Genomic DNA, 12,299 nt, shown 5'->3' on the forward strand with positions numbered 1-12,299 from the left:
CCTTTCAGGGACATTGCCTTGGGCTTACCACATCAGGCTCCTGAGAGGTGGGGGCTTCCAGCTGTGTGGAGGACCCAGAGGAGCTAATATGGGGGGCGGGGGGTGGAGGTGGAGGGCAGGAGTTAGGTGAGGGGAGGTGGTGATCTCTGGCCTCACAAGAGGGTGCCCCTGAAAGCACAAACCCCAGGTCCTGAGGCACTTTCAGGCTTAGGTGTGATAGGGGACCCTTTTGTTGTGGAGACAGGGTCTCACTCTGTCATCCAGGCTGGAGTGCAGTGGTGCGATCTCCGCTCACTGCAGCCTCAACCTCTTGGTTTCAAGCGATTCTCCCACTTCAGTCTTCCGAGTAGCTAGGACTACATGCACACGCCACCATGCCTGGATAATTTTTGTATGTTTTGTAGAGACAGGGTTTTGCCATATTGTCGAAATCCTGGGCTCAAGGGATCCTCCCACCTCAGCCTCCCCAGTAGCTGGTATTACAGGCTTTCTCCACTATGTCCGGCTAATTTTTGCATTTTTTTGGTAGAGATGGGGGTCTTGCCATATTGCTCAGGCTGGCCTCGAACTCCTGACCTCAAGCCATCCTCTCGCCTTGGCCTCCTAAAGTGCTAGGATTACAGGCAAGAGCCCCTGGCGTCCGGCCTGAGCCTTCTTAATATCCCTTTGGAGCAAAGTAGGGGCGGCTCTATCAGGACTCCAAGGAAAGACGGGAAGGGAGATGGGGCCAACCCGCCGGAGCTCCAGAGCACCGGGTTCTCACCTGGCATAAGGATTATGCTAATACAAGCCCCGCCCCGTCCCAGGCCCCGCCCACCCGATCGGCCTATGGTGTGGGGGCGGGGCTATGTTAACAAGGCACGGCTGGCCAAGAGCTGTTCCCCGCGCTGCGCGGAGCCGGGACCAGGCGGTGGCGGCGGCGACAGCCATGGCCGGGGTGCTGGCAGGTCTGGCCGCGGGCTTGCAGGTCCCGCGGGTCGCGCCCAGCCCAGACTCGGACTCGGACACCGACTCGGAGGACCCTAGTCTCCGGCGCACCGCGGGCGGCTTGCTCCGCTCGCAGGTCATCCACAGCGGTCACTTCATGGTGTCGTCGCCGCACAGCGACTCGCTGCCCCGGCGGCGCGACCAGGAGGGGTCCGTGGGGCCCTCCGACTTCGGGCCGCGCAGTATCGACCCCACACTCACACGCCTCTTCGAGTGCTTGAGCCTGGCTTACAGGTGAGGGCGGCTCCGGGCCCCGACGGCCTTGGCCTCCAGGTGGGGATGGGGGGGTCCGGGGCAGGACTGCGCGCTGGGGCCCTCGACACCCCACCCGAGCCCGGTCCTGCGGCTCCCGGAGGCTCCGATCACGCCCTGGACACCCCCTTTCTCCCAGCCCCGAGGTCCTCCTACCGCGGCCCAGCCCGCTGGCCCCTGATGGACCCATGCATTTCTGATTCCCATTCCTCCCCCATTCCCTCTTCCCCGAGGCGCAGACCGCCTGCGCCCCGCCTCTACCTGGACCTCTGGTCCCCTCTCTCTGGTCCCAGCCCCTCCGTCCCTCCAAAAATGCCAGGCGTCCCAGGTCCCTAGGCCACCCGCGCCCATCCCCACTCTCCACTCTGGAGCCAATCCACCCGACACCCTGCAGGCCTTGGCCTTCTCCCCAGCAGCCCCGGCCCAGGCCCGCCCTATTCCTGGACCCTGAGATACTCCCAGCGCCCCTGATTGTCCCAGTTCATAACCAAAGTGGACTGGAACTGGCCCACTCTCACGTCCACCTCCCCGCAATTGCTGAGACACCTCTTCTTGATCTGCTACGTTAAGGGTGGCGGGAGGAAGATGTCCCAGAAATGTCCAAGAGGCGCAGCTCGCAGAGGTTACGCCGGTGCCCGGGAGGCCTGGGTTTGCCTACCCGCGTCGCCACACTAGGCTGAGCGCCCTTCGCTGCCTGGGACCCACGCTTAGCGCCTCCGAGAGCGCACAGGCCGCGCCCCGCTTCCGCTCCAAGCCCCGCGTCCCAGAGGAGGGCGCGAACCCGAGGCCTGGCCCAGTGCCCTGGAGCAAAGTTCCCCGGAGTTGAGGGGCCAGTATAAATTATCAACCGAAAACCCGTAGGGGAGAAAGGGGGATCGGCCGGCCTTGATCTTTTCTCTGTGCAAATATTCCTCTTCCTCCGCGGCGCCTCCTCCCCTTCTGAGAACCGCTGGCTACAGATCGGCACCTGCCGCCCTGCGGGGGAGCGGGAGCTGGGGTGGGGACTGTGAGGGGAGTGTTGCCTGCCCCCAACCGCGGCCGCCCAGCTGCGACCCCATTGGCTGGAGGCGGAGTAACCTTGGCCCACAAGCTCTGGCCCCGGGCCCAGGTCATGTTGCAACCCGATCGGCCAGGGCGCCGGACCCGTGTGGAAAGTTCAAATTCCCGTCCCTTCTCCCTCCCTCCCCAAATGTCACGCGACTGCTTGGGACAGGGCATCTAAGGTCCTGGTACACCGGATGCCGGCACTCCTCCTCCTAAGGGTTTCCCATTTCCCACCCACCCCCAACTTTTGCTGCTCATTATATACTATACGTCACTCTATTTGCAAGGGGGCCCCACTTCCAACCCTGACCATGGGTGACCAAAGAGGAGAAGTTCTGGGGAGCTGGCAAGGTAAGGGACAGAGCCCACTCCAAAAATTGCCCCCCCGCAAGAGGCTGACTCAAGGCTGATGTAACCCCAGTCAGAGATAGCTGGAGTAGAGAGGACTGTATTTTCTTCCCAAATACCCAAATATTAATAGTAAATCTCTCTGGCTGGGCACAGTGGCTCCTGCCTGTAAGCCCAGCACTTTAGGAGGCCCAGGTTCTCATCCAAGGATTGCTTGAGCCCAGGAGTTGGAGACCAGCCTGGGCAACATACTGAGAACCTGTCTCTACCAAAAAAAAACAAATTTTTTTTTTTTGGAGACAGTTTCGCTCTTGTTGCCTAGGCTGGAGTGCAGTGGTGCCATCTCAGCTCACTGCAACCTCCGCCTTCCGGGTTCAAGAGAATCTCCTGCCTCAGCCTCCCGAGTAGCTGGGATTACAGGCGCCCACCACCTCCAGCGAATTTTTTGTATTTTTAGTAGAGACGGGATTTCACCATGTTGGCCAGGCTGGTCTCAAACTCCTGACCTCAGGTGATCCACCCGCCTCGGCCTCCCAAAGTTCTGGGATTACAGGCATGAGCCACCGCGGCTGGCCAAAAAAAATTTTTTTTGATCAGCCAGGTGTGATGGCGCATTCCTAGTACCAGCTACGGGGGAGTCTGAGGTGGGAGAATCACTTCAGCCCAGGAGGTTGAGGCTCCGGTGAGACATGATCGTGCCACTGCACTCCACCTTGGGTGATAGAGTGAGACCTTGTCGGAAGGAAGGGAGGGAGGGAGGGAGGGAGGGAAGGAGGAAGGAAAGAAGGAAGGAAGGAAGGAAGGAAGGAAGGAAGGAAGGAAGGAAGGAAAGGGAAGGGAAGGGAAGGGAAGGGGAAGGGAAGGGAAGGGAAGGGAAGGGGAAGGGAAGGGAGGGAGGGAGGGAGGAAGGAAGGAAGGGAGGGAGATGGGGGAAAGAAGGAAGGAAGGAAGGGAGATGGGGGAGGAAGGAAGGAAGGGAGGGAGGGAGATGGAAGGAGGGAGGGAGCTAGAGGAGGGAGGGAGATGTAGAGAGGGAGATGGAGGGAGATGGAGAGAGGGAGATGGAGGGAGGGAGGGAGATAGAGGGAGATGGAGGGAGGGAGATGGAGGGAGGGAGATAGAGGAGGGAGGGAGAAGGAGGGAGGGAGATGGAGGGAGGGAGGGAAATGGAAAGAGATGGAGGGAGGGAGGGAGTGGAGGGAGGGAGAGAGATGGAGGGAGGGAGGGAGTGGAGGGAGGGAGGGAGATGGAGGGAGATGGAGGGAGATGGAGGGTTGGCTCGGTACCAGGAGAGCTTCTAGATTTCCCCATTTGGTAGAGGAAAAGCCCTGAGGCTTGAACTGAGACAGTGTTTTCATCTTCAAAGACCCCCAGTTCCAGGGGTCCCCTGTAGGGGAGCAGATTACAGGGGCTGAGTGTCCCAGGGGAGTGACTGTATGGGAAGAGACAGTAAGGCAGAGAGTTCAGAAGGTGGTGGGAAGAACAGCCAGCTTGACTAGGGACCCGCCTGAATCAGGGACCAGCCTGACCCAGAGACCAGCCTGCAGAGGCCTGGCAGGGTTTCACCCTCTGCAGGTTAGCGTGAGCAGAGGGAAGATCGAGGAGGCCGTGTTCCGTGGCTCTGTGGGTGGAAGCCCCAGGGAGGTAGTTTCTGGAAGCTTCAAGGAAGCACTTGTTCATGGTCAGAGCTGGCTAGCTTTAGGAAGAGTGGCCTCGAGGGTGCAGGGGAGCAAACAGGACCTGGTTAGGGGGCAATCTAAAAGGAATTCCTGAAAGGTGGGAGGTGGGCAGCTGAACTTGGGGTTTTCTCCACCCCTCTCTGAGTCTCAGAGTTTTCTTCTCTTTCTTATTTATTTATTTATTTATTTATTTTTGGAGACGGAGTCTCACTCTGTTGCCCAGGCTGGAGTGCAGTGGCGTGATCTCAGCTCACTGTAATCTCCGTCTCCTGAGTTCAAGCGATTCTCATGTCTCAGCCTCCAGAGTAGCTGAGATAACAGGCATGTGCCACCATCCCCAGCTAATTTTTAATTTTCAGTAGAGACGAGGTTTCACCATGTTGGCCAGGCTGGTCTCGAACCCCTGACCTCAAGTGATCTGCCCACCTCAGCCTCCCAAAGTGCTGGGATTACAGGTATGAGCCATTGCGTCCTGCCTTTTTCTTTCTTTTCTTTTCTTTTTTTTTTTTTTTTTCTGAGACGGAGTCTCACTCTGTCACCCAGGCTGGAGTGCAGTGGCGCGATCTCAGCTCACTGCAACCTCCACCCAACAGGTTCAAGCAATTCTCTGCTTCAGCCTTCTGAGTAGCTGGGATTACAGGCGCCTGCCACCACATCTGGCTAATTTTTTTTTTTTTTTTCAGTAGAGATGGGGTTTCACCATGTTGGCCAGGCTGGTCTTGAACTCCTGACCTTGTGATCCATCTGTCTTGGCCTCCCAAAGTCCTGGGATTACAGGCATGAGCCACTGGGCCCAGCCCTTTTCTTCTTTTAATAGTTTTTGTTGTTGTTGTTGTTTGTTTGTTGTTGAGACAGAGTCTCGCTGTGACACTCAGGCTGGAGTACAATGGCATGATCTCGGCTCACTGCAACATCCGCCTCCCGGGTTCAAGCAATTCTCCTGCCTCAGCCTCCTGAGTAGTTGGGATTACAGGCACGTGCCACCACACCCGGCTAAATTTTGTATTTTTAGTAGAGACGGGGTTTCTCCATGTTAGCCAGACTGGTCTTGAACTTCTGACCTCAGGTGATTCGCCTGCCTTGGCCTCCCAAAGTGCTGGGATTATAGACGTGAGCCACCGCGCCCGGCCCTATTTATAGTTTTAAATAGAGATAAGGTCTCACTGTGTTGCCCAGCTGGTCTTGAACTCCCGGGTTCAAGCGATCCTCTCCCCTCAGCCTCCCAAAGTGCTTAGATTATAGACCTGCCACTGCTCCTCATCAGACTTTTCTATTGATCATAAGAAGTTGGGGGTTTTTTTGTTTGTTTTTTTGTTTGTTTGTTTGTTTTTTGAGACAGAGTCTCGCTCTGTCGCCTAGGCTGGAGTGCAGTGGCGTGATCTCGGCTCACTGCAAGCTCTGCCTCCCGGGTTCACACCATTCTCCTGCCTCAGCCTCCCGAGTAGCTGGGACCACAGGCACCTGCCACCACGCCCAGCTAATTTTTTGTATTTTTAGTAGAGACGGGGTTTCACCATGTTAGCCAGGATGGTCTCTATCTCCTGACCTCGTGATCCGCCCACCTCAGCCTCCCAAAGTGCTGGGATTACAGGCTTGAGCCACCGCGCCCAACCAGAAGTTGTTTGTTTTTTATGAGTCGGGTTCTCACTCTGTTGCCCAGGCTGGAGTGCAGTGGCGTGATCACAGCTCACTTCAGCCTTGAACTCCTGGGCTCAAGCGATCTTCCCACTGCAGCCTCCTGAGTAGCTGGGACTAGAGGTTTGCACCACCTTGCCCAGCTAACTTCTTTTTTTTTTTTTTTTGAGGCAGAGTCTCGCTCTGTTGCCCAGGCTGGAGTGCAGTGGCACAATCTCGGCTCACTGCAAACTCCGCCTCCCGGGTTAACGCCATTCTCCTGGATTAGCCTCCCAAGTAACTGGGACTACAGACGCCTGCCACCACGTCCGGCTAATTTTTGTATTTTTAGTAGAGACGGAGTTTCACGTAGTTAGCCAGGCTGATCTCGAACTCCTGACCTCAGGTGATCCACCCGCCTTGGCCTCCCAAAGTGCTGGGATTACAGGCGTGAGCCACTGTGCCTGGCCCCAGCTAACTTTTTAACTGTAGAAACAGGGTCACACTATGTTGCCCATGCTGATCTCAAACTCCTGGCCTCCAAAGGAGTCCTCCTGCCTCGGCCTTCCAAAGTGCTGGGATTACAGGTGTGAGCCATCCCCAGCCAGTCATAAAAAGTTCTTGAACCCTAGCGTTATGCTCTTGCTCCAGGCTGAGTCTCTTCTCTCACAGCCCCAAATCCTTTTCTTCCTCCTCGGCTTGGATATTGTCACTATCGCATGTCCTCTAACCCTGCCTGGGCCATGAACGTCATAACCTTAGCATGGAAGGGGGAGAGAAGGCAGGCAGGTCGAGGGTGCGACACGGGGTGATCAGAATGGGCTGGGAGGTTGCTGGGATACAGACAGGGACAACAGACTCAGGAGTCCCCCACCAGGTGCCACAGAAGAAGCTGGCCCAGGAGGTAGCAGAGTCTCCCCCCATCCCACCTCCGTGTCTCCCTACCAAACAGATGGTGTTTATCTAATTCTCGGAGGGAGGGGCCCAGCCAGTGGCCCAGAGAGCTGGGCTGTGTATCTTATTTGGGTAATGAGGCCTGTTGTCCCTGGTGGGGGCAGTCCCCCACCCCCACCCCAAAGCAAACACAGGAACTTGGAGACCAGGGAGGAGAGAGGGCCCAATGAGCAATGCACTCAAGTGGGGAGAGGCTGCGGAGTCAGACTGGCATCCACCCACGTTTCACCCCCAGAATGTAAAGACCCCTGGAGGAAGCAGGCATGGTTTTCTGAAAGACTAAGCCTTGGGGGCCAGGTGTGGTGGCTCACGCCTGTCATCCCAGCACTTTGGGAGGCAAAGGTGGGTAGATCACTTGAGGTCAGGAGTTCGAGACCAGCCTGGCCAACATGATGAAGCCCCGTCTCTACTAAAAATACAAAAGTGAGCCGGGTGTCGTGGCATATGCCTGTAATCCCAGCTACTCAGGAGGCTGAGGCACGAGAATCACTTGAACCTGGGAGACAGAAGTTGCAGTGAGCCAAGATCATGCCACTGCACTCCAACCTGGGTGGCAGAATGAGGCTCCATCTCAAAAAAAAAAAAAAAATGGCTAAGACTTGGGGCCTCAGCCTTCCCATCTGAGATCTGAGCAAGGGATGCAAAAGGCGGTCTAGAGGGGACTGGTACACAACCCTGGCTTGTGGATGGAGAGGAGAGAGGGAGGGAGAGACTAGCAGGGGGTCTAAGACCCTGAATGTCTTGGCCTCCTGGGTCAGCTTCCTGGAGGCAGCAGACTTGGCCTGTGCCTAGCAGGACCCTCACCAGTGTAAGCTCTTCCATCCAATGGATTTTTTTTTTTTTCCTTCAGGACAGGATCTTGCTCCGTTGCCCAGGCTGGAGTGCAGTGGCGTGATCATAGCTCACTGTAGCCTCAAACTCCTGGGCTGAAGAGATCCTCTGACCTCTGCCTCCCTAGTAGCTAGGACTATAGGCGCATGCCACCACACCCGGCTAATTTTAAAATTATCTTGTAGAGACAGGGTCTTGCTATGTTGCCCAGGCTAGTCTCAAAACTCTTGGGCTCAAGCAATCCTCCCGCCTTGGCCTCCCAAAGTGTTGGGATTACAGCCGTGAGCTACCGCGCCCAGCCCATCCTGTGGATTTGATGGACAGCTAGGGTTAGAGTGAGTGTGCTCTGTCTCCATGAATACCATTTGCTCATCCTAGCTGCCTTCCTTTGGGATCTGTTGGTTCATTGTCTTCCGGGCAGCCCTGAGAAGAGCACACCTTCTCGCTGAGCCCAGGTTGCCATCCTGGGATTCTGGGCATGGCAGACACCAAAAGGACTGTACGATGAAGGCAGTGACTGCCACTCTCTATAAAGAGGCACCCTCGGCCGGGCATGGTGGCTCACATCTGTAATCCCAGCACTTTGGGAGGCCAAGGTGGACAGATCACTTGAGGTCAGGAGTTTGAGACCAGCCTGGCCAACATGGTGAAACCCTGTCTTTACTAAAAATACCAAAAAAATTAGCTGAACGTGGTGGTGCACAACTGTAATCCCAGCTACTTGGGAGGCTGAGGCACGAGAATTGTTTGAATCCGAGAGATGGAGGTTGCAGTGAGCTGAGATCCCACCACTGCACTCCAGCCTGGATGACAGACTGAGACTCTGTCTCAAAAACAAAACCAAACCAAAACAAACCAAACCAAACCAAAACACAGAGGTTCCCTCTCTACCAGGCAAACCATGGCCATCCCCTTTGCCTCTCCTGGGCCTAAGGAGGCCTGAGTGAACTCGGACCTGCCCCTTTCCTCCCTGACTCTCAGGAAGGCCTTTTTTTTTTTTTTTTTGAGACGGAGTTTCACTCTTGTTGCCCAGGCTGGAGTGCAACGGCTGATCTCAGCTCACTGCAACCTCCGCCTCCCAGGCTCAAGCAATCCTCCTGCTTCAGCCTCCTGAGTAGCTGGGATTACAGGTGTGTGCCACCACACCCAGCTAATTTTCTATTTTTAGTAGAGACAGGGCTTCACTATGTTGGACTAGGCTGGTCTCGAACTCCTGACCTCAGGCGATCCACCCGCCTTGGCCTCCCAAAGTTCTGGGATGACAGGTGTGAGCCACTGCACCCAGCCCAGGAAGGTCATTTCTTATTCTCTTAAGTAAGAAATGGGCCTGAGCACTGTCCCCAGCCAGCCTCCAAGACACACCTGTGAGGCCACTGGACATTGTTGTTTCCAGGGCCAAGCTGATCCACAGGTTTCAGCGTGGCTTTTGTTCTGTAGTAGACTGACAAACAGGTCTCCCCAGGGAACAGAGGGGCCGCTGGTGGGAGTCTGGAAGGGGATTTTGAAGGTCTGACTCTCTGGATAGGAATTTCAGGCAGGTTGGGCTGGGGGGCCAGATTTGGAGGGGCCCCTCAAATGCCAACCATAGATGGATGCCTAGTGCATGGGGAATATGAGGACAGCCTCTGTGGCAGCACTGGGTCTCCCTAACCCTTCTCCTCTCCCCTTTGACAGTGGCAAGCTGGTGTCTCCCAAGTGGAAGAATTTCAAAGGCCTCAAGCTGCTCTGCAGAGACAAGATCCGCCTGAACAACGCCATCTGGAGGGCCTGGTATATCCAGTGTGAGTGGGTACCACCAGCCTCCCAAGCCAGGAGGGACCGCCCCCTCCAACCCTCCTGCCAGAGGGTTCTACATGGTGGCTGCCCAGGAAAATCCCCGGGGTCCTCAAGGCCAACACTAGCAGAGTTCTGCCAACCTTTTTTTTTTTTTTTTTTTTTTTTTTGAGACATAGTCTTGCTCTGTTGCCCAAGCTGGAGTGCAGTGGTGCCATCTCAGCTCACTGCAACTTCCGCCTCCCAGGTTCAAGCCATTCTCCTGCCTCAGCCTCCCAAGTAGCTGGGACTGCAGGCACCCACCACCACGCCCAGCTAATTTTTGTATTTTTGGTAGAGGCGGTTTCACCATGTTGGCCATGCTGGTCTCGAACTCCTGACCTCAAGTGATCTGCCCACCTCGGCCTCCCAAAGTGCTGGGATTACAGGCGTGAGCCACCATGCCCGACCCTGACAGCCTTTTAGGGGGAGACCAGGCCCCCAGCACCAGGACTCCTGAATAGCTCCTGACCTCCAGGGGGTCTCGGGGAATATGTCCCAAAGGGTGCTTTCCACTGTGAAGCTGGGCACAGCAGAGGTCACCCCTCAGTAGCACTAGGGTAGGCTGAGATTTGAGGTACAGTTCAAAGCCCATTTTGCATTCCATTAGCATAGGTGGGTGCCTTGAATGCCAGGGTAAAAAGGGCATTAGACACTAGCGGGGCCAACTGCATCACTTTGTAAATGGAGAAACTGAGGATCCTGCATGGGTCTCCACCAGCCTTTCATTGAAGTCCTTCCTGATATCCAGTAGGTGCCCACCATGGCGAATTGGGCAGAGGGGATCCAGAGAGTCCATGCCATCTAGTGGAAGGAACTCTGGACTTAGAGTTGCCCAGAGCTAGTTCCTTCACCCCGTCTCTGCCCCTTGCTGGCTGTGTGACTTCGGGCTAGTTGCCTAGCCTCTCTGAACTTGCTTCGTTATCTATAAAAACGAGGCCATGGTGGCTCAAGCCTGTAATCCCAGCACTTTGGGAGGCCGAGGCGGGTGGATCACAAGGTCAGGAGATCGAGACCATCCTGGCTAATGCAGTGAAACCCCATGTCTACTAAAAATACAAAAAATTAGCTGGGCATGGTGGCGGGTGCCTGTAGTCCCAGCTACTCGGGAGGCTGAGGCAGGAGAATGGCGTGAACCCAGGAGGCAGAGCTTACAGTGAGCCGAGATCGTGCCACTGCACTCCAGCCTGGGCGACAGGGCAAGACTCCATCTCAACAACAACAACAAAAAAAGGCAAAACAAAAAACGAGGCCAATAGTCCTACCTTTCATGGTTGGTATGGAGATAACAGGTATTCCAGGGTGTTGCCACTAAGTTGGTGTCCAATACATGATGTACCCTTAAGGAGGTCACATTCGTTTGGGAACACCCCACTCCCCATGGCAGGGCAGCAGAGGCAGAGAGGACTTGGATCCGTCAGCCCTGTGTTGGGACCTCATCCAGCTCAGGTTCTGCTGCAGGATCAAAGGCTGCACTGAGCTGGGAATGCAAAGCCCAGGAGAGACCACACGCAGTATTCTCTGTCCTCGCCCCACTGGATTTCATCTAAGCAGGGAGAGGGTGTGTTTTCTGGTTTCCATTTATCTACATGCCAGGCACTTTCGTAAATCACCTTATTTAAGGCTTCCTAGCAACCCTGGGAGATAGATTTTATTACTGCCATGTTATAGATGAGCAACTGAGGCTCAGAAGGCAAGTGACGTATTCAGGTTCACAGAGCATAAAAGAAGCAGAGCTGGGGCTGGCTGGAAGTCCACAGTTCCCCAACTCCAAATTATGGGGGTTTTTTTTGTTTGGTTTTGTTTTGTTTTTTAATACGAAGTTTCGCTCATGTTGCCCATGCTGGAGTGCAGTGGCGTGATCTTGGCTCACTGCAACCTCCGTCTCCCTGGTTTAAGAGATTCTCCTGCCTCAGCCTCCTGCACCTCTCCTGGGGCAGGAAGGACTTTCCACTTCGTGTTGTCTCATGTTGTTTGTTTACTTCCCTTATCTCTCCCACTAAGCTGTGGGCACCAAGTAGCTGGGATTACAGGCGCCCGCCAAATTTTGTATTTTTAGTGGAGACAGGGTTTCACCATGTTGTCCAGGCTGGTCTCGAACTCCTGACCTCAAATGATCTGCCCGCCTCAGCCTCCCAAAAAGCTGGGATTATAGGCGTGAGCCACCACACCCAGCCTGCAGAAGAAATTTCTGATGACAAGCTGAGGCATGATGTCACCTGGGGTCCTCACCCAGACACACTGGTCTCCAGCTATTGCACAAGTTGCTGGAAGGACCCCAGGTTCAGAATCAGACAGAGTGAGGTTTCAGTCAAGCCCTAGCTTGCCCTAACTGCGTGGGCTTGGGAAAGTCTCTAGCCTCCCGGAGTCGAAGCTTGCTATTTGTGAAAATGGGAATGACAGGTCCTATTTGTTTTTTCTTGGTTTTCTTTTTTTGAAACAGTCTTGCTCTGTCACCCATGCTGGAGTGCAATGGCACGATCTCGGCTCACTGCAACCTTCACCTCCCAGTTCAAGCAATTATTGTGCCTCAGCCTCCCAAGTAACTGGGACTACAGGCGCGTGCCGCCATGCCTGGCTAATTTTTGTATTTTTAGTAGAGACGGGGTTTCGCCATGTTGCCCAGGCTGATCTTGAACTCCTGGCCGCAAGTGATCTGCCCGCCTCGGCCTCCCAAAGTGCTGGGATTACAGGCACAAGCCACCGCGCCCGGCCAATAGGTCCTATTTCTGAGGTTCACTGAGTTTTCAGTGAGATCATCCGTATCTCACTGTCATA

At 55.2% G+C, this 12,299-nt stretch overlaps 1 protein-coding gene across 2 annotated transcripts in view; it reads left to right on the forward strand.

The window, feature by feature from the left end:
- Positions 1-847: 847 nt before the first annotated feature.
- The window catches only part of MLXIPL (MLX interacting protein like), a 32,273-nt gene continuing 20,821 nt past the window's right edge, over positions 848-12,299 (forward strand). The window contains exons 1-2 of one of the 2 annotated variants that reach the window (XM_002817862.4): positions 848-1,221; positions 9,384-9,490. In XM_002817862.4, the coding sequence (XP_002817908.4) occupies positions 848-1,221; positions 9,384-9,490 (481 nt within the window). The remainder of the gene's footprint in view (positions 1,222-9,383; positions 9,491-12,299) is intronic. The other variant, XM_054560415.2, reaches the window with a different exon arrangement.

The sequence above is a fragment of the Pongo abelii genome, chromosome 6 (genome assembly GCF_028885655.2).
Source record: "Pongo abelii isolate AG06213 chromosome 6, NHGRI_mPonAbe1-v2.0_pri, whole genome shotgun sequence".
NCBI lineage: Eukaryota > Metazoa > Chordata > Mammalia > Primates > Hominidae > Pongo > Pongo abelii.